General features: G+C 43.0%; 1 protein-coding gene across 2 annotated transcripts in view; it reads right to left on the reverse strand.

Moving 5' to 3' along the window:
- The window catches only part of Aff3 (AF4/FMR2 family member 3), a 472,213-nt gene that overhangs the window by 69,597 nt on the left and 384,419 nt on the right, over positions 1-18,197 (reverse strand). Inside the window, exon 11 of one of the 2 annotated variants that reach the window (XM_036167292.1) lies at positions 8,971-9,011. In XM_036167292.1, the coding sequence (XP_036023185.1) occupies positions 8,971-9,011 (41 nt within the window). The remainder of the gene's footprint in view (positions 1-8,970; positions 9,012-18,197) is intronic. The other variant, XM_036167290.1, reaches the window with a different exon arrangement.

The following is an 18,197-nucleotide window of genomic DNA, read 5'->3' on the forward strand; positions in this document are numbered from 1 at the left end:
TCATGTGGTTTGTCTGCAAACCTAGAGGGAGGCCATGATCATTGCCCTGCTCATTGCAACTGGAAAAGTTTCGACCCAGATGTTGAATGCTTTACCAGGTTCTCCTCCTACTTGCTCCTTGGTGTCTACTAAAGAGGAGAGAGGTCAGGGATGGCTGGGCCAGGAGGCTTTTTCTTCTCATCATGAGAACAGATTTGAGGAGCAGGATGCATGTTCTTGGACTGCTTTGTTTTAAGAGGCATTCAGGAGCCCTGGAGATGGCTCAGCAAGTAAACACACTTCCAGGGCAGTCCTCACGACTTGGGCTCAACCCTATATCCCACTCACTGTGACATCCATTCACACACCTTTGTTTGGGTATGCTGGTACTCACACACAAACACAAACAAATAAAAACAATTAAAAAGGCACACGGTTAAGTCAGGATTACACAACGGTTGGTGTGAAGCACTATCCATTCTTTAAGATGTGGCTCCCACTCTGAGTAGTTGTGGGGACTGCACATATAGGCACATCATGCCAGCAGTTCTCTGAGGGGCTCATGGAACACGGCCTGGTCAGATAGCTGGTTAAGATTTCTTTGAAAAACAAGGTACTTGAAGAAAGTGCTGCACGTGAAGGAACGCGATGTTCTTGTTCTTCATGCTATATGGAGCTGGTTCCAGCCCCTCCCTGCTTCCGATACAGGGCGAAGCTAGTACTCTGGCCACCCTGCAGCCCAGCACTGTCCATGCTGATCCTTCCGCATTCTCTGTTCCACTTCATTCCTGGTCATAGTCACTAATGCAATTTTCCTTCATGTCACAGTTAAAATGCCAATCAGGTCCCCTCTTGTGTGCTCTGAAATTACTCCACTGCTTCCCATGCCCTGCCAAGGTCACTGATTTCCTCACGGCTTCATGGGGGCAGGGGCTTTTCTTACTGAAGTGGCTAAAGGCATCGGCTGTGGGGTCAGACAGATTGTTCTGGGGCTCTGAGATGCGGAAGAAAGTTGCCTGAGTCTATTAATAGAAACCCAGATGCAGTAGGATTTTAGGGAAAGCAGTTTGGAATAGGAAGGGGAATGGGATCCTACTGACAACAGCCTCTTTTTATAGCCCTCATGTGGAATCCTTTCTTCCTTGCTGAGATGGCTGTGAGGAGGACTGAATGAACACTGTCAATGATGCCCGTAGCATGCTGACACACAACTGTTCCAAGAGGAACACTATGCATACTGTATACACACACGACTGTACTTTCTTTGCCACATTCGAAGCACCTGGGGAGCGGGAACCACAGATGGTGGATTCTGGTGCCTCCTTCTATAGACACAAGAAGGGTGCCTCTCCCAGTGTATAGGTTCAGAACTGTAAATGCTTATTGAATGAATTGGTAGAGACAAGAAGGGGGCATTTTAAGTCTTGTCACATTGCAAAACACTGCAATGAAACGTGCGTGAGAGAGAGAGAGAGAGAGAGAGAGAGAGAGAGAGAGAGAGAGAGAGAGAGAGAGAGAGAGACCTGGCCTGATCTCCATTTGGTGGCAGAAACCTACTGATCAAGTTGCAGAGTTTTCTAATCACTGGGTCCTAACTTACTCCACTCTAACTTAAATGAACTGGGCAGTTTATATCCGAGACTGTCTTGCCTACTCTTAGACTGATCTTTTTAAAAGCTGTTCAATATTTTTCTCTTGTTATACCCATGTAATAGCTGTTCATGTTGCCTGACTACAGCAAGCTGAACCCCTGAATGATGAGCTCCTGTGCATCAACCTCTCCCTTCCAAGGCACTCTGTTGCTGGGATGGAAACCAAATTCAGAAAATTATTTTCTACATGAAGCCCAGAGTTGCCTCTGAAAACTACACACCACTGGCTCGGTTTATTCATCCATTCAATCATTTGTTCATTTATGCATTCATTTATTCATCCAATAATTTCTCCCCTGCTTGCCGGGTAATGTTCTAAGGATAAAAAGGCAACTGAGGCAGTAATAAGCTATGGGTGCAAAAGGTGGCTAAGCCTACGGCAGAGGTCTCTGACCATTTCGAAGCTTGCTTTGTTGCTGTGTGGAGGATGGCAGAATTGCACTGGTTGGACCTGCATTCTAATCATCGCTGGGCCACTTGCTTCCATGTGGCCCCTGGGCGAGTCATACCACCTACCCATGGTTCAGTTTATGTTCACCTTTTTAAAAAATTTTATTTTCAGGTTCCATGTACCTCTCAGGACTGTTCTGGAGATTATAAAATGATACAGAAAATGGGACAGGTCTTCTAAATAGTAATACTCTTTGAAAACCTGGGATGCACATGGTATCTCAAAGTCTTCACGATGAGGAATCCTTTGCTTTGGAGACTAGAGAATACGGGCCCCATAGGCACGGTTGCTGGAAGCTTGCCACCTTAACACTGTCAAAGCTGTGAGTTTAAAACTGCCTTAAAAGTGCCTCCATCTCTCCTTTTTGATGCTTAGAGATCAAGTGAGCCAGCAAGACAGCTCAACAGGTAAAGGTGTTTGCCACTGAGCCTGATGACCAGAGTTCATTCTTCAGGACTTACAAGTGGGAAGCAGAGAATCCACTTCCTCAAATTGCCCTCTGACCTCCATAGGCACCCAGCAGCATGAGTGTCACCCACTCAATAATTAAGTGTAAAAATGTTCTTCAAAGAAGGGATCAGTCAGTAGCAGAGCACCACAGCTGTGGCTCTCCTCTCACATTGACAGGGACTGAACAGAACCGAACCTGGAGTATATTAACATGAGCTGGCAGCCCTCTCCAACACAGAGTTCTCTTAGCTCAGCTGAAGCCGGCCCTTTGACTGGGGGGCAGCAAGAGGAAGCCGGAGTAGAAGCACCCGCCAGCCAGTCAGTGCCTTCCCAAGAGTCCCTCAGAACAGGAACCTGTTTCTGGACACAGATCCTTTCATGTGTCACTCTCTACATGGAGGTGAAGCTCCCTTAATTGTAGGCTGTTGGTCATTTCCTTCATTTCCTTTGATTCTTCCCCATGGAAAACATTACTCCATGCATGAAATCTATCTGAGAAAGGGAAAAATGGGAAGCAGCAAGTACATGCGCAGGACCAGGCCCCCTCCTTGCAAACCCAACACCCCGCCTCTGGCTGCCAAAGCCCTAAGCAGAAGCACTTCTTAACTAGTGCACTTCAATCCTAGCTCTGCCCCCCACTGAGCATGCCGCATGTGCTCAGTGAGGATCCCAGGAATAAATGAATAAATCCATGGCAGTTCTTTGGACTTCAGTATAAATGGATCTTGGACCTGAGAATCTGCCAGATGGGCAGACAGGTTATAGTCTGGTGATGTGCCTCCAAAGCCATAAAAACGTAGCCATGGCTGGAGTTGCATGCTGGCATTTTAGAAAATGATTATATGCACAATTTAAGCACATGGCCATTCCTACCCCCCAAGTGCCATTGCTTCAGCGGCTGCATTGATATTGGCTTTCTCAACCCTCCCTTTTTCATTTTATTTTTTGAGTCAAGCAAGTTTTTTTCTCAGCCCCTCACATTTCTAACAGAGTGTGATTTATTCATACAAAATTATGCTCCATTTTTATAAAACCCAAGTTGCTGCAAATGATGCCTGAGGTTCCACAGAAAATATTAATTCCTGATCTGCTGCTATAAAGCATGCCTGCTCTCCATGCAGAGGCTCGCTCTGTCGCCCCAAGACAGATGGAAGCAGTCTCAGGCTATGATTAACTTCTTAGTCCTGGGAATTTCCTCATGCTCCTCTGGTCGCAGACTTCCAGATTGACCTCCACCTTCTCTGCAAATGAACAGTCGCTTGGATTGATAAATCACACGAATCTCTCTTCTGATCAGAGCTGTCTGCTATTTACTACTTACAGAGAGAAGTTAATCATATTCAGGGCTCTTCATACACTGCACGCACATCCTTCCTTCCTAACAGCCGTTTGCATATACTCCATGTTACTGATCATGTGGTAGCGTCTGCAGTGCAGAGTTTGCAGGCTTTATAAAGGAACGGGGTGTCTGTCTGTCTCTCTTTCCTTCACCTGTCCCCCTAGCCAACAAGTGTAACGACCCACAATGAGAAAAAACATGTGAGAATATAAGGACAGTGTACCTGTGCAAACTATTATTTGATAACTGGCTTATTTATCTCAGGATTTTGCCATCTCTTTCTGCCCTGGTTGTCCATTGTTTCCATCATTTGGGAACACCAGTGGGCCTCACACTTTTAAAAATTATAAAACAAAAACCTACACTCAGGTGTAGCAAAGAACAAAACCCATACCAGCCCATCTTCCTACAGCACGTCCTGTCATCTCAGGATGAGGGCCAGGTGAGCTGAGCTGGAGTCTACCTTCTCACATTGCCTGGTGTTCTCTCTGTGACTATTTGGACTGCAGTATAAACAAAGTCCATTGCTAGGGTCAATATCTGGTGTGTGTGTGTGTGTGTGTGTTTTAAAGTTAGGCAATGGATGTATTATATCTTTAATTTTCCAAGACTGTTTAGTGATCACGAGACTCTCCCAACTTTGGAGCATATGACCTGGGTATTAGGCTCTGGTATGTTAGTGCACAGTAGATTGACTACAGATAATTAACAGACTGCATTTGAAAAAGTTAAAAAGGGCTAATGAGATGGCTCCATGGGTAAAAGTACTTGTCACTAAGCCTGATGGCCTGAGTTTGATCTCTGAGGCTTACGTGGAAGGAGAGGACTGATTCTCATGAGCTGTCCTCTGATCTTGTGTATGGTACACAAGCAAGCATGCATGCATGCACAGGTACATACAAAAAAATGTAAATTTTTTTAAAAAGCTATAATAAAGGGCATTGAATATTTTCAATGAAGAAATGATGTTCGAAGAGACAGATGCTTTAAAATTTTTTAAAAGTTATTTATTTTACTTTTATGTGTATGAATGTCTTGCCTGCATGCATATACGTACACCAAGTGCATGTCTCTTGGATTCCCTGGAACTGGGGTTACAGAGGGTTGTAAGCCACTGTAGATGTGTTGAGAATCAAAGCCATGTCCTTCGAAGAACAACAAATGCTCTTAACTACTTATTTAGCTATCCAGCCCCCAAGATGTTTTTGATTTAACTAAAATATCACCCAAAGTGCTCATGTATCAACATATCATGCCTATGAATATGTATATTTTAAAATGTATGGTTAAAAAAGATAAACATTTTAAAAAGCTTAGTTTATACTATTAAATATTAGATTTGTGCCTCTTTAGTGCATAGGATATCTCTTTAGAAAACAAACGAAGTAACTTTTGAGGCATGAAAGGATGGAAGAGGAAAACCTTCAGAAAGTACCTGGATATAACACAACCACTACTACCCAAGAGGCATGAGAATGTTGCCCTGCCTCAGGAAGGGACCCTGAAGCTCTCGCCTTTCCTTTCCCAGGTTGGGTCAGGTGTCAAAGCATTGATGTCAGGCTTCCTTCTAGCTGACCTTACAATGCACATCCAGATCGTCCCCCCAAGCTGGTCAGCAAAGCTTCTTCATCATCACTGCAATGATGCCACCCTTGGCAAACGCCAGTGTACTCCTGGGCTGTTCAGAGTTGGGGGCAAATGGTTGAGACTGTAAAGAAGGGCAAGGAGCCCAAGAGAGCATGGCTGGAGGAGCCAAGGGACCTCTCTGCCATCTCTAGAATTAAAGAACTTAGAAAACAGGCTAGGTCTGAAAAGGGGCGTTTTCATTTGGATAAAAAATGGAAGTGCTGTGTAATCGTTATGGAACTTTATAGAAAGAAGTGATAATAGGCTAAAACCAAACATAGTTTAGGGAGTCAGAACGGTGTCTACAACAGACTGTGGTGGTTTATACTGTCAACTTGACAGGACGTAGAATTTTTTAGGAGATGAGCCTCTGGGCACACCTTGAGGGGCTGCTGAACTTAGGTTAATAGAGGTGTGAAGACACACATCAACTGTGGGCAGCCCAATTCCACAGGCTGCGGTCCCAGACCAAATAGAAAGGAGAAAGTGAACTATGTCATTGCTCCCTGCTTCCTGACTGGGGACACGGTGTAACCGGCTGTTCCAAGACCCTGCCATGATGGCTTTCTTCCGGTGATGTTAAGGAACTATGAACCCAAATAAAAAAAACTCCTTTCCTTTTTTTTTTTTTTTTTTCAAGACAGGGTTTCTCTGTGTAGCTTTGGAGCCTGTCCTGGAACTCACTCTGTAGACCAGGCTGGCCTCAAACTCACATCCGCTTGCCTCTGCCTTCTGCTGGGATTAAAGGCATGCGCTACTGCCGCCCAGCTAAAAACCCCATTCCTTAAACTGCCTTTATCAGTATTTTGTCATAGCAACAAGTAATTAATAAATTATTCCATGCTCTAAGTAGCTACCTTGAGTAGGCCAAGGTCTGGTGTGATCAGTTCCATTCCAAATTTGTAGTTATTGTGACAGACAGAATATTAAGCAAGACATACAATGATGTGGACCCAAGGCACAATGATTTTTTTTTTTTCTAAAAACATTGGTTTGGATTATTCAAAATACAAAGTCAGTCATATGACAGAAAAAGACACCTGCCATGTGACCAGTTATTATTCTCTAATTAAAAAAAAAACTAGAAAATAATGAATCCAATTCATTCAGTAGGTGCCTTTAAGTCCCAATTTTGAAAAAGAGATTTTATAATTTTTTTTTTTTTTAAATAAAACCAAACAAAAACAAAACAGGGTCTCACTATGTAGTCCTGGCTGGCCTGGAACACAATAAGAGCTTGCTGTGGTGGTGCACCTTTAATCCCAGCACTTAGGAGGCAGAGGCAGGTAGATCTCTGGGAGTTCAAGGCCAGCCTAGTCTACACAACAAGATCCATGCCAGCCAGGGCTACATAGTGAACCCTCTCTAAGTGACTTCAAATGCTCCTATGTATGCCCTAGATAATGAAAATAGAATGTGTTATAAAGGAGGAAGAGGCAAAATTCTCAATGAGCTAATCAAGCCAACCATAAGATCTCAGTGTGCCCAAGGCACCCTTATCTTGACTTACTCATACCTTTAAGGGGTGTCCAACTTGTGGCCATGAGCTGCATGTGCCTAAGGATGGCTACTAATGGAACCCAACACTGACTCCTAAACTCACTTAGAACATTTTTTAATTGCAACTCAATTATTTGGTTCTTAAACACAAATTTTGTCATAATGCTGTGTCACCATGTCAAAAGGCCGGATATACCTACAGGCTTCTAACACGACTCTCAAGTGACCGAACACAGAAGTCAAGAAATATGGAGACAGTAGCGTCCCATAATTGCATCATCAGAGCAGTGCATTAACCTCAGCCATCACCTGGAAGTAAGCCTAGTTCCTCTAATTTTGAGTAAAAGCCTTCTGGATTGAATAGGGGGTGTCCCCACTCCACTGGGGTTTTTAGGGAAAAAGTAAGAAAGAGGTCAAAGGACTCCTCATCAAGATCTGCCCACACTGGCTTCCCAGGGCTAAGTCATTTGATAAGAAACCTTTAAATGTGTCAACTAGTTTCTGACGCACCCTATAGGATTTTTAAAGGGAAAGCCCATTTTCTTAAAAGATGGTTTGGTTCATGCTGACAAAGATTGTCATGACAGAAAATGCATCTCACTGTATATATATACACATAGATTTATCAAATATATACTTTCAATTAGGAACTCTGTCCATCCAAAGGGTGTAAATCAGTGGTTTGTAGTATATCAACAGGGTTATAGAAACATTGATGTGATATAATATCTCAAGCTTTTCATTGTCTCCTCTCCCCCCAAAAAGGAAATAGTGTATGTATTAGTAAAGTTGGTTTATGAATCTAGGTTTCCATTGCTTTTCAAAGCATTTGCTTGAAAGACTCTACTTTCAAAGAGAAAACGAAAAGAAGAAAGAAATACGTTTTGGAAGAGCTTGATTATGACACTTAGGGAGTTTGGATCCTGATCCAAAAGCCCAGAAGCGGCACCCCTGTAGGCTTCTGAACCTCCCAGGAGCAGCTCTAGATCATAAGGCAAATGCTCTCAGAGCACGCACACTGGGTGGCTGTCACTGGGGAAAAGCTCTTCAGCTGAAATAAACATACTTAGGTGCAGGCCACCTCAGAGGAAATGCTTTTCACCCATGCCCTCCAGATAATTCACCTAAGTGGGAGCTGGTCCTGGGAGGAGTGCTGGACTTATCTGCTCTTGTCAGCAACTGCTCATTCTGAATAGAAAGGAAGTCAGAAGGGAGGGAGAGGCAAAGGCTGCCGAGACAACACGGAGGTGTGTGCCAGTCAACTGAGGTGTCACCCACTGTGTCTGACACTGTTAGTTTCTCAGGGATGATGTGGAGAGATGTAGGGACTTCATCTTCGTGTCATGAACACACACACACACACACACACACACACACACACACACACACACACGTCTTGGTCTATTTTAGAAAGCAACTCTGTATTTCTCCATTTGGTACTCCACAACCTTTCAGAAAAAGCAAGGTGCAAATTCCAGTTCAGTAATACGAGGCAGGAGAAACAAGCCAAGACAGAAGAAGTCAGGCGGGAGACTGTGAGTGGCTGGCTTATAGGCATACAACTCAAAAGAAAATCTTATCAAAAGACAGAGTCCTCTGGGTGAAAAGATATGGAAAGATTGGAGAAAACACCTCAAAATAAATGAAGTACTTATTGCTGAAAAATGAGCTTGGCTCTCACCCAATTCCAAAGTTCAGAATTTACTGCCCCACCCGGGTTCCCCCCTAAGTTTCCTGTCTCCTGTTTCATGGCCCAACAAGGGATTCTTCGTACTTTATGTGAAATACAACAAGGCGATTTTTTGCAGTAATAAACTCCATGCACGCATGACAAATCCAAGCATGCAGGATGTTTAACATCCCAGTTCTCAGATTCTGTAGGGACAAAATCCGATTATGAATTATACGCCACAATAAATAGGGCTCAATGTTTCATAAAGCAATTTATAGTTCATAAAAATGACAAAATGTACCTGTCAGATAGAGTGCGGAGAGCTGTTCTCTGGGCTGCCTGCTGGAAGAAAGGACAGAGATGTTTATTTAATATCCTGACTTTGAAATTATGCGCTCAATCAACACTTAAAAAAAAATCTGTGTCACACACATTTTTGTCAAGTAACCGAAATTTAAACTGTTAGCAACCTAGTAGAAAGCCCTGCTACGTCATGAAAGGAAGGTTCTTGATGAAGGGGTGCTGCAGCAAGACACATGTGCCAATAGGGGGCAAGAGTGAGGGAGGTGCTAAGTATTCTTCTCTGGCCATGTGGGGCGTGTCTCAGGAATCACATTAAAGACCTGAGCTATTTTTTCCCTACCATCTGAAATTATTTTTCCATTGCTTTATTCTCATTTCCTGTTAATAATAATAATAATAATAATAATAATAATAATAATAATAAAAACAAAAAACCCCAAAACAAACTTCTTTGCCAATGAAGGTGTAAATCTGTGTTGGTGTGTATCTGTATGTTGTGTGTCTGCTGATGTGCCTATTTCAGCACAGCTGGGCATACCTATGGATGCATGTATAGAGTCTAGAGGGCACTGGTGCCTTCCTCTAATGCTGTCTTATCCCCTTGAGTCACAGTCTCTCAGGGAACCCAAAGCCCCCCCATTTCAGGTAGCCTGGCTGGTCATCAAATACTAAGGATCCATTTGTTTCTGCCCCCACTTCAATGCTGATGTTGTAAGCATATGTGGCCATGCTTGGCTTTTTGTATCTTTTTTTATATTGGTGTTAGAGGTCTGAATTCAGGTCCTCAAGCTTGTACAGTATGTACTATTTACTATGGAGCCATCTTGATAGCCACTGAAGATACCATTTTTGACTTTTTAAAAAACTTTTATTTTAGATTTACTAAATGTCTCCACATTTGGAAACTGGATTGCTATCTGGGCAATAACACAATATTATGAGATCATTGATATTTTTAGGCACAATAATGATGTTGTGACAACAGTTTTGTTTTTGTTTTTTGTTGCTGTTTTAAATGCTTTTTGGTGACCCAGGGAGATGGCTTATTTAGTAGAGTACTTGCTGTACAGGCATAAACATTAGTGTTGGAATCCCTAGAACCCTTGTGAAAACATGCATACATGTGCATCTTAACCCTAGCTCTGCAGAGGCAGAGGTTGAGTGTATTCCTAGAGATACTCCTTGGCTAGTCTAGCCCAACCGATGAGCTCCAGGCTCAATGAGAGACCCCGTCTTTAAAAAACAAACAAACAAACAAAAAAACAAAGCATTCAAGACTGAAATGTAGCAAGCATGCTGACTAGTCACTGGTGTCCTGTAAGCAGTCTTATCTCAAATGCAGTTCCTCCTGCTGGTGACACTCTGCCCACTTTCAAACCGACCCTCAGGTGGAATGGGCTGCCACCGAGACCTGCATTTGACATCTCTGCTTAAAGAGGCTCTGTGGCCGCCTGTGGTTAATAAGACTTATCCTGGGCTCCCTACAGACTCTCCCTTGGTTCTGACTTCAAGACAGCGTCTCTCAACTCTGCAGACTCTTTAAGCCCTTTCTTAGTCACTTTGTTATAATTTTTACATTAGTGTGAGGTATAATGTGTGATCTGAGAGTCAATATTAGTAATTGAGACCAGAATAAAGGAACCTGAGATTGTCAATAGCTACCTATCAAGCAAAATTAGGAGCAAATTGCAGCCAATGAGACTGTTTGCTATATTTTGTAAATTTCTGGTTACCCAGTAAGTTCCGACATCAATGAGCAACAATGAAAAATAACATGGAGCTGGGCAATGGTGGCGCATGCCTTTAATCCCAGTACTCGGGAGGCAGAGCCAGGCGGATCTCTGTGAGTTCGAGGTCAGCCTCGTCTACAGAGTGAGTTGCAGGAAAGGTGCAAAGCTACCCAGAGAAACCCTGTCTCAAAAAACAAAAACACAAACAAAAAAACAAACAAAAAAAAGAAAAAAAAGGGAAAATACCATGGAGAGTGACTGAAGAGGATATCTGATGCTGACCTCTGGCCTTCACATGTAGGAGCATCTGCACACATATGTGTACAGCCTCACAAGGACCATGAGGGACAGGACTAAAGAGCCAGTCTGAACTTAAAGTCAATTGACTCTTTTCTCTCCTTGCCTCCAAAGATCCTTCCTGCTGACTTCTAGGACAGGGGTACAGCAAGTGTTCATGAGTAGCTGGCTGGAAAATGATTTATAGAGCAAAGGAAGACACACAAAAAGCAAGAAATGGCTGTGCACCCACTGAGGTGCCTGTGAATCCATGTGTCCCACACAGTGGCACCTGCTAATGACCTTGCAGGATTACACTGGCCGGTTCTATGCGGGTTCTATGCTAAATTGTGTGGGAAGCCCGGGACAAAGGTGGCTTTCCCTGTAGCAAACCCACATGATGTTGGCTTCGAGACTGGCACTCGCCACTCATTCATCAATGTCTTCTGTCATTCTTCACTCCTCCAGTCTGTCACTGTGATGAATGTCACCACACTCAGCACACTTGCCCCAAGTACTATTTATTTATTTTTTAAATGCTTGATTTTTGACTGCACCTTTCATTGTAATTATTTTTACAATTATTTAATTTATGAAATACTTTACAGAGCACAATCATCACCCATTAAGAAAGGCAATTAGAATTACTGAACATTTAAAATCACTCTCAGAAAAAACAAAAAACAACTATAGTATTAAAGTAAAAGTCATATTCCTAGGCAAGGAGCGGTTATTGAGAGATTTTTGTGCCTACTCTCCTCAACAAAACAAAACCCTTCAGTTTTTGCACACTGTCTTAATTTATAGCTGGAAAATAGTAGAAGAAATAAACATTGGGATTAAACAGTCAAGAAAAAAATTACTTAGGTGACTCATGATTGAAATCGGAAAAACTAGTCGTAAACTAGATGAACTGCTCAATTCCGTTCCTTCAAGGGCTGTATTGCAGTGACCACTTTTTCCTTCCTTAATCTCTCATCAGCTTTTCCCTGTAGCTCTCCTTTGGTTCAGTTTCAGCACAGTCGCTTGAGAGGGCCAAGAGAATGCTTCACTGGCCTTTCCTGAGTGCATTACTCATTCATGAATGACTCTGAGGCTCGCGTCTATAAGACAAAGCAAGTTTTCTGCCAGAAATAGTCATTTTCCAAGCTCCCCTCAAGAGATGACATCTTCTCTCTGTCTTTATTTTAACAAGGTGGGTGCTTGGAAACATAATCAGCAGATATTCTGGTTCCAATGTATGCTAAATGAATTACAAGTCACAATCTGTTATTGAAAGGAAATCAAAGAGGAAATTAAATGCCTTTTTGTAATTGGGTCTAGCAGAGGGCAAGTCCACAGCCACTGGGGGCAGGGAGTAAAACAAAATGAAGAAAGACGCTGAAGTTCAGGGGGGCCCAGAGCCATGCAATTTCGTGATGTAAATACAATTTATGCCTGGATAGCTAGATAAATTTAATTTGAACTACCTACTATGTGTAGGCACTGGATTTGGAGTGGTGACCGGAAAAACAGATTAAGGTCTTCATAGTATAATTCTTTGAGTCGGGAGGTGGAGCAGACATGAAAGGTCCACAGGTCCACAGCAATGCCTCCGGCTGACGAGGACTGTATGCTGTGAACCCGAGCAATGAAATGACTAACGGTTACAGAAAGCTCAGCAAGTATGGAATAGCAAGGCCTGGAGGAAAAAGGAGAGTGTGAGTCCAGAGATGACATGGGGGAGGGTGAAGAGGAAGGCTGGCTGCAGAGGAAACAGCCGGAGCGTAAAAGCTGCATCGGGCTTAGATCCCGGCTCAGGTGAGAAAATGTACAAGGTCACTGTGGTACAGCTCAGCAGGGCAGTGAGACCATGGCAGAGCCATGAGGCCAATTTCAAGGGCTACAGAGGTCAAGTGTAGGCTTGTGTCTTGTAGATGTACAGAACAACAGGAGGTCATTAAAGGTTTACGTGGACAGAAGCTGCACAAAGCATTCTTGTACATTCTGTGTAACTTCCTGTGAATCTATAATAAAAAAAAAATAACAGGGGGATTGGTGATACAGCATATATTTTCAAATGTCACATTGGATTCTGTTTTTGTGTAGTAATTTAGTTTGGATAAGAGAGGACTAAATGTGAGGTTATTATGAAGTAATATGAAGTTAACAGTGACCAGGCAAGAGGAACATTTGACCATGCTGAAGATGGAGAGAGCATCATTAATTACACACTGCAGTTCTGATAGAGGGAACTGTCTCTTGTGGGATATGGCAGCTCAGGTCAGGGATGGCACTGGCACCAGATTGTAGTGGTATTGTGTTCCCCAAAATATTGTGCATGCTAATAAACTTATCTGTGGTCACAGACAGAGCAGCCACAATATTAAACATAGAGCATAGGCAGTGGCAGCACATGCCTTTAATCCTAGCATTCCAGAGGCAGAAATCCATCTGTTCAAGGATACAGCCAAGCACGGTGACTCACGCCTTTAATTCCAGGAAGTGATAGCAGAAAGTAGAAAGGTATATAAGGCATGAGGACCAGAAACTAGAAGTGTTTGGCTGGTTAAGCTTTTAGGCTTTGAGCAGCACGGTTCAGCTGAGATTCATTCTGGATGAGGACACAGAGGCTTCCAGCCTGAGGAAACAGGATCAGCTGAGGAACTGTCAAGGTGAGGTAGCTGTGGCGTGTTCTGCTTCTCTGATCTTCCAGCATTCACCCCAAAACCTGGCTCTGGGTTTGTTTTTATTAATAAGACCATCTAAGATTCCTGCTACACCAGATTTCATGCCTGAGCACCCGGTTTGGATGGGGACCAGCGGTGAAGATGTGGGATTTAGAGTGGAGGGGTGTGAGTGAAAGCAGAGTAAGTCTTGTGCTGTGAAGTCTGGCACATGTTGTTTACGGACAGACGGTGGGTGACAGCAGGAAATAGTGCACTGAAGTTGTTAAACACAAATCAAACCAAGGCACCAATAATAGGTGGGAGTGACAGTCAGTGTAAGCGTGGGACCTGTGTTTGAGCCGAGGAGAGGAGGAGGAGGAGGAGGAGGAGAAGGAAGGTGAGGGTGAAGGGGAGTGGCATGTAGTGATAATCCCAGCCTGGGAAGGGTGGGAGGCAGATCCCTGGGGCTTACTATTCAACCAGCCTGTCCTAATCTGCCCGTTTCAGGTAAAGGAAGAAACTGTTTAAAAATCAAACAAAAAAACCTAAATAAAAATCAAGGTGGACTTCTGGCCTCCTCACACACATACATACACACAGACAAATGAATATACATACGCATACACCCACCCCTTTCTGCAAAATACCCCCAAGAGTCATAAAATTGACACATATGGCTTAAAGTTCTGGCTCAACACTTTGCTATGGTTACCCCTCTTGGTTTTTTTTCTCGGTAAGCTGAATCAGTACTGTTCATTCTTAGGTTCCTAGAAATGCTGTCTAAGAAGCCTTCTGTTCAGTAGGCTTTCTCCTGACCTCTAGGGTCAACTCAGGCAGAGCTAGTGAGGACAATCACTTCACCTCCGTGTAAGGACATTTTGAAAGTGACAAGGGAGGCGAACCAGATGGCAGTCCGAGGGAGGAGGAGAAAGCCCTCCTTGGCTGGGCACCCTGGGCTGTCTGGTTGTTCTAATAAAGACTGCTCTGTGTGAATACTGCTTACTTTTTATAAAACCCACATTGAGTAGTCTCCCTGGACAGGGCAGAATTCCAGAGGTGGCAGCACTCATCAAGAAAGCCAACGGCTGAACGGGGGCAGCAGCGGATGAACCACTGAGGCTCTTGAAGTCAGAGGCAAGGCAACATTCATCTTCTGGCCTCCCTGACTTAGACTCCATTGAAGCTCTGAGGACTAGTTCATTTTCTTTAAAACTCATTGTTTCTTCAACTCTCCACTTTCCCTGGTGCCCTCCTCTTAGAACTCTGGGTCTGTAACAGGAGTTAGGTTCTACTCATCTCTGGGGAGCTCACCACTGGGGGCAAGGTGGCATTTTAATTTTGGTTCTCTCTTTAAGATGGCACAGAGATCTTAGTGCATTCTTCTTTCATCAGAAAGCGGTTCTTTACATTTGGAGGATGTAAACAGGGGACTTCTGGGCATGACTAAGTCTTCTAAGGGATTAGGAAAGGCACATTTGCCCTTGTTAAGCATTTCTAGGACATTTTTCTCCCTGGAGACACACTCTGAGCTATCTATGGCTCCTCTTGGTTCTAGAGTTCATTTCCCTTACAATCTTAGGGTTTGCTGTTTAATCAAGAGAGAATTTGATCTCACCATGACCTTACCAACAACTCTAGCACAGGACTGTATAAAGAAGGACAAGCCTGGTTGTAGTAAGTCTGGATGAGACCAAAGGCCACTGAAGAGTAACTAGGAGTAATCTCATTGATACATGCTGCTTCTGGATAATAGAGAGCTAAACTGACTTGCCCTCAGAATTGACAGGAGGCCCTTGTGAGAGCAGCACAAACTTTTGCATTCTGGGACAAACACTGGTAAGACAACTGTGCCTTCTCAGCGGGAGGAAGCATGCACATCCGAGCACTTGCCCATCTGTGTGTTGACAAAGCTGGCTGAGCTGCTAGGAGAGTCTACAGGAGGGTATGCCTTCACTGCTCTAGTTCTTGACAGTGGGAGATTATATTTGGAATGTCGATGGTAACACCAGAACATAGGTCTGAATCAGGTGGTCACCTCCTAGAAGGCTCTCTGGCATCTAGGTCTCACCTGCATAGACAAGCCTATTCTCTATAATCATGACACACACTATTAGGGTAAAGAAACAAAGTCAGTTACTGGTAATGAATCCTAAGTTCTATATTGTCTGATCAGTGCTTCTGGACTGTTACATTTGGTTTGATTTAATGTAGTTGTTGGGCTATGTATGGGATCACTGGGTTTGCTGTGTTGAAATTTTGCATTAAAGGTGATGCTAGCAGGAAAAACAAAATCCTTTTGTAGCTTTGTAAGTTCAAAACCAGCTGGTTATTTAGGCTTGGGCTGGGATCAGATCAAGTGCCCCTACCCCCATGGAGAGTCGAGTGTGCAGGAATTATTGCTCGATGTTCTAAGCAGTCTGCCAGGTGGAGTGATGGCTAAATCCTGCAGATCCCACCATAGCTCTGTGACCTACTCATCTGGACTTTGATCATTTTGTGCTCCTAGAACTTGGTCCACATTGGCAATCTGAATGCAGCCACAATTTGAACAAGGTCCAAATGATGATGGCTTATTGATAACTGTCATTTAAATATATACCCCAAACTTCAACTGAATCATAGTAAGTGTATGTGTGTGTGTGTGTACTTACACACACATATACACTCATGAGGTCCACTGTGATATTTCAATGTTTGTATGATTTTTAATGACCAAATCAGGCTAACAGCATCTTTGTGATCTCAAACATTCATAATTTCTTTGTGTTAGGAATATTCAAACTCTTCTCTACTAATTATTTTGAAATATGTGAACAATGGTTGTCAACCATAGTTACCTTTATTGTGTTACAGAACATCTGAAATGATTCCACTTGCCCCAATGTACCCTGGTCCCACTCATCACCATCTCTCCCTCTTCCCCCCCATCTTCTTCCTACTGGGCTCTGGCTCTACTATTACTTCTCTGAGTTCTCTTTGCTGTAGCAGTTAGATACTAGGATGAGTCATTTTTAACTCTGTGAGCTTCCAAATGCCTTTGGAGCTTTTACAAACATCTCTTAGTAAGATGCTTTGCTGGAATTCCCTTAATGACCTACTGGTCTTGGTGGGTGTTCAATAACTGTGAATGCAAACACAGTCTACACATTACTTTCTTTTTATATGAAGATCACACAGGAAAGTGAAATAAATATCTTGGTAGCTTTGTTATAGCTGCAATCTGTATCTTGGTATCTTTATTATAACTGCAATCTGTAATTGAAGAACCAATATCTAAGTTTGTATTTACATTATATTCAAACTTTTCTACTAAAAAATACCCAATATTTGAAAGTAAAGATAAGTTTGTAATGGTCAAGAAGATTATCCCAGTTGTACCTTCCAAACCAGTTATACAGGAGGAAGCAGCAACAATTCCAATTATTGGTGTTTAGATTTTTTACTTCCCATAAGAACCCAGCTCTGCAGCCATTTACGGAAGTGCACACACTCTTCCTAGAACCGCCTTGGACTTTTAAGAACAACAGCTTGAAGGGTGATAAACCCAGAGACAGTGCTAATCTACCTTCCCAGGGAGAAATCCTGGCTAACCTGTACCTCCCATGGTTCAGTTGTGGTAATGACTGTGAGCAATGTCAAATATGAGTCATTTCTATCAAATACTATAAAACTTGGGTCTAGGATAAGGAATTAACATATTTTTATCTTTCTCACCTGGTAAGTAAGACTTTCATGCAAATGTTTTAATCATTCCCTCCCAGTAAGACATTTGTTTGCAAAAAGGCCCAATACTCTATTCTAGAATCTGATGGCCTGGAGCAGGAGCCCCTTTCCACTTCCCCCTTCATTTCTTACTAACCAATTCTAATTGAATAAGATTATGAGGTCTCACCTCAGCTAATGGGGAAAAGACACAGCCACTAACTGATTTAGAACAAAAATCAAATGCATTTTCTCTTTCAGAGTGTGCTCATTCTTCCAAGCACAGCCTCCTGATCAAGAATAAAGGTTTTTTTTTTTTTTTTTTTCCCTTCATAAAAGATATTTCACCATTGGAATGATGGTCTTTCCTTTGCCACTCCAAACATATTTTTAATGATTTGGGAGTGCTGTCTGGGAACCTAGCTCACCCGAGGGAGTGCCTTGGACCTGTTTTTTAATAACTGTCTGATCTGTTTCTTAGAGATGGATTTTATTCTATTCAACATAACCCATGGGCTGCAGAGCTGGTCGGATAGAACTGGAAAGTGCCAAGAGCCCTTGAATGACAAAAATGGTTTGTCCCCATGCTTCTCCAGGCTAAGAGTCTCCTGAGAAGAGCTGTGCATAGGAGATAACCAGCCCCACACATGAAGAAAAATTAGGACAACAAAAAATGAAAACAAAACTTTCCAAATGCTTATCTGGAGCAAACACCTGAATACCTAACTGTAGATAATTAATTCCTTTGCCACAGGATACCAGTCACACCTGGAGAGATGTGATAGCACACAGAAAGACAGTAGACACCTGAAATGCCGACACTCCCAACACGCTAATGAAGAAAACAAACCCCCAACTCCACAATCCTC

This window comes from Onychomys torridus, chromosome 18 (genome assembly GCF_903995425.1).
Source record: "Onychomys torridus chromosome 18, mOncTor1.1, whole genome shotgun sequence".
NCBI classification, from domain to species: domain Eukaryota; kingdom Metazoa; phylum Chordata; class Mammalia; order Rodentia; family Cricetidae; genus Onychomys; species Onychomys torridus.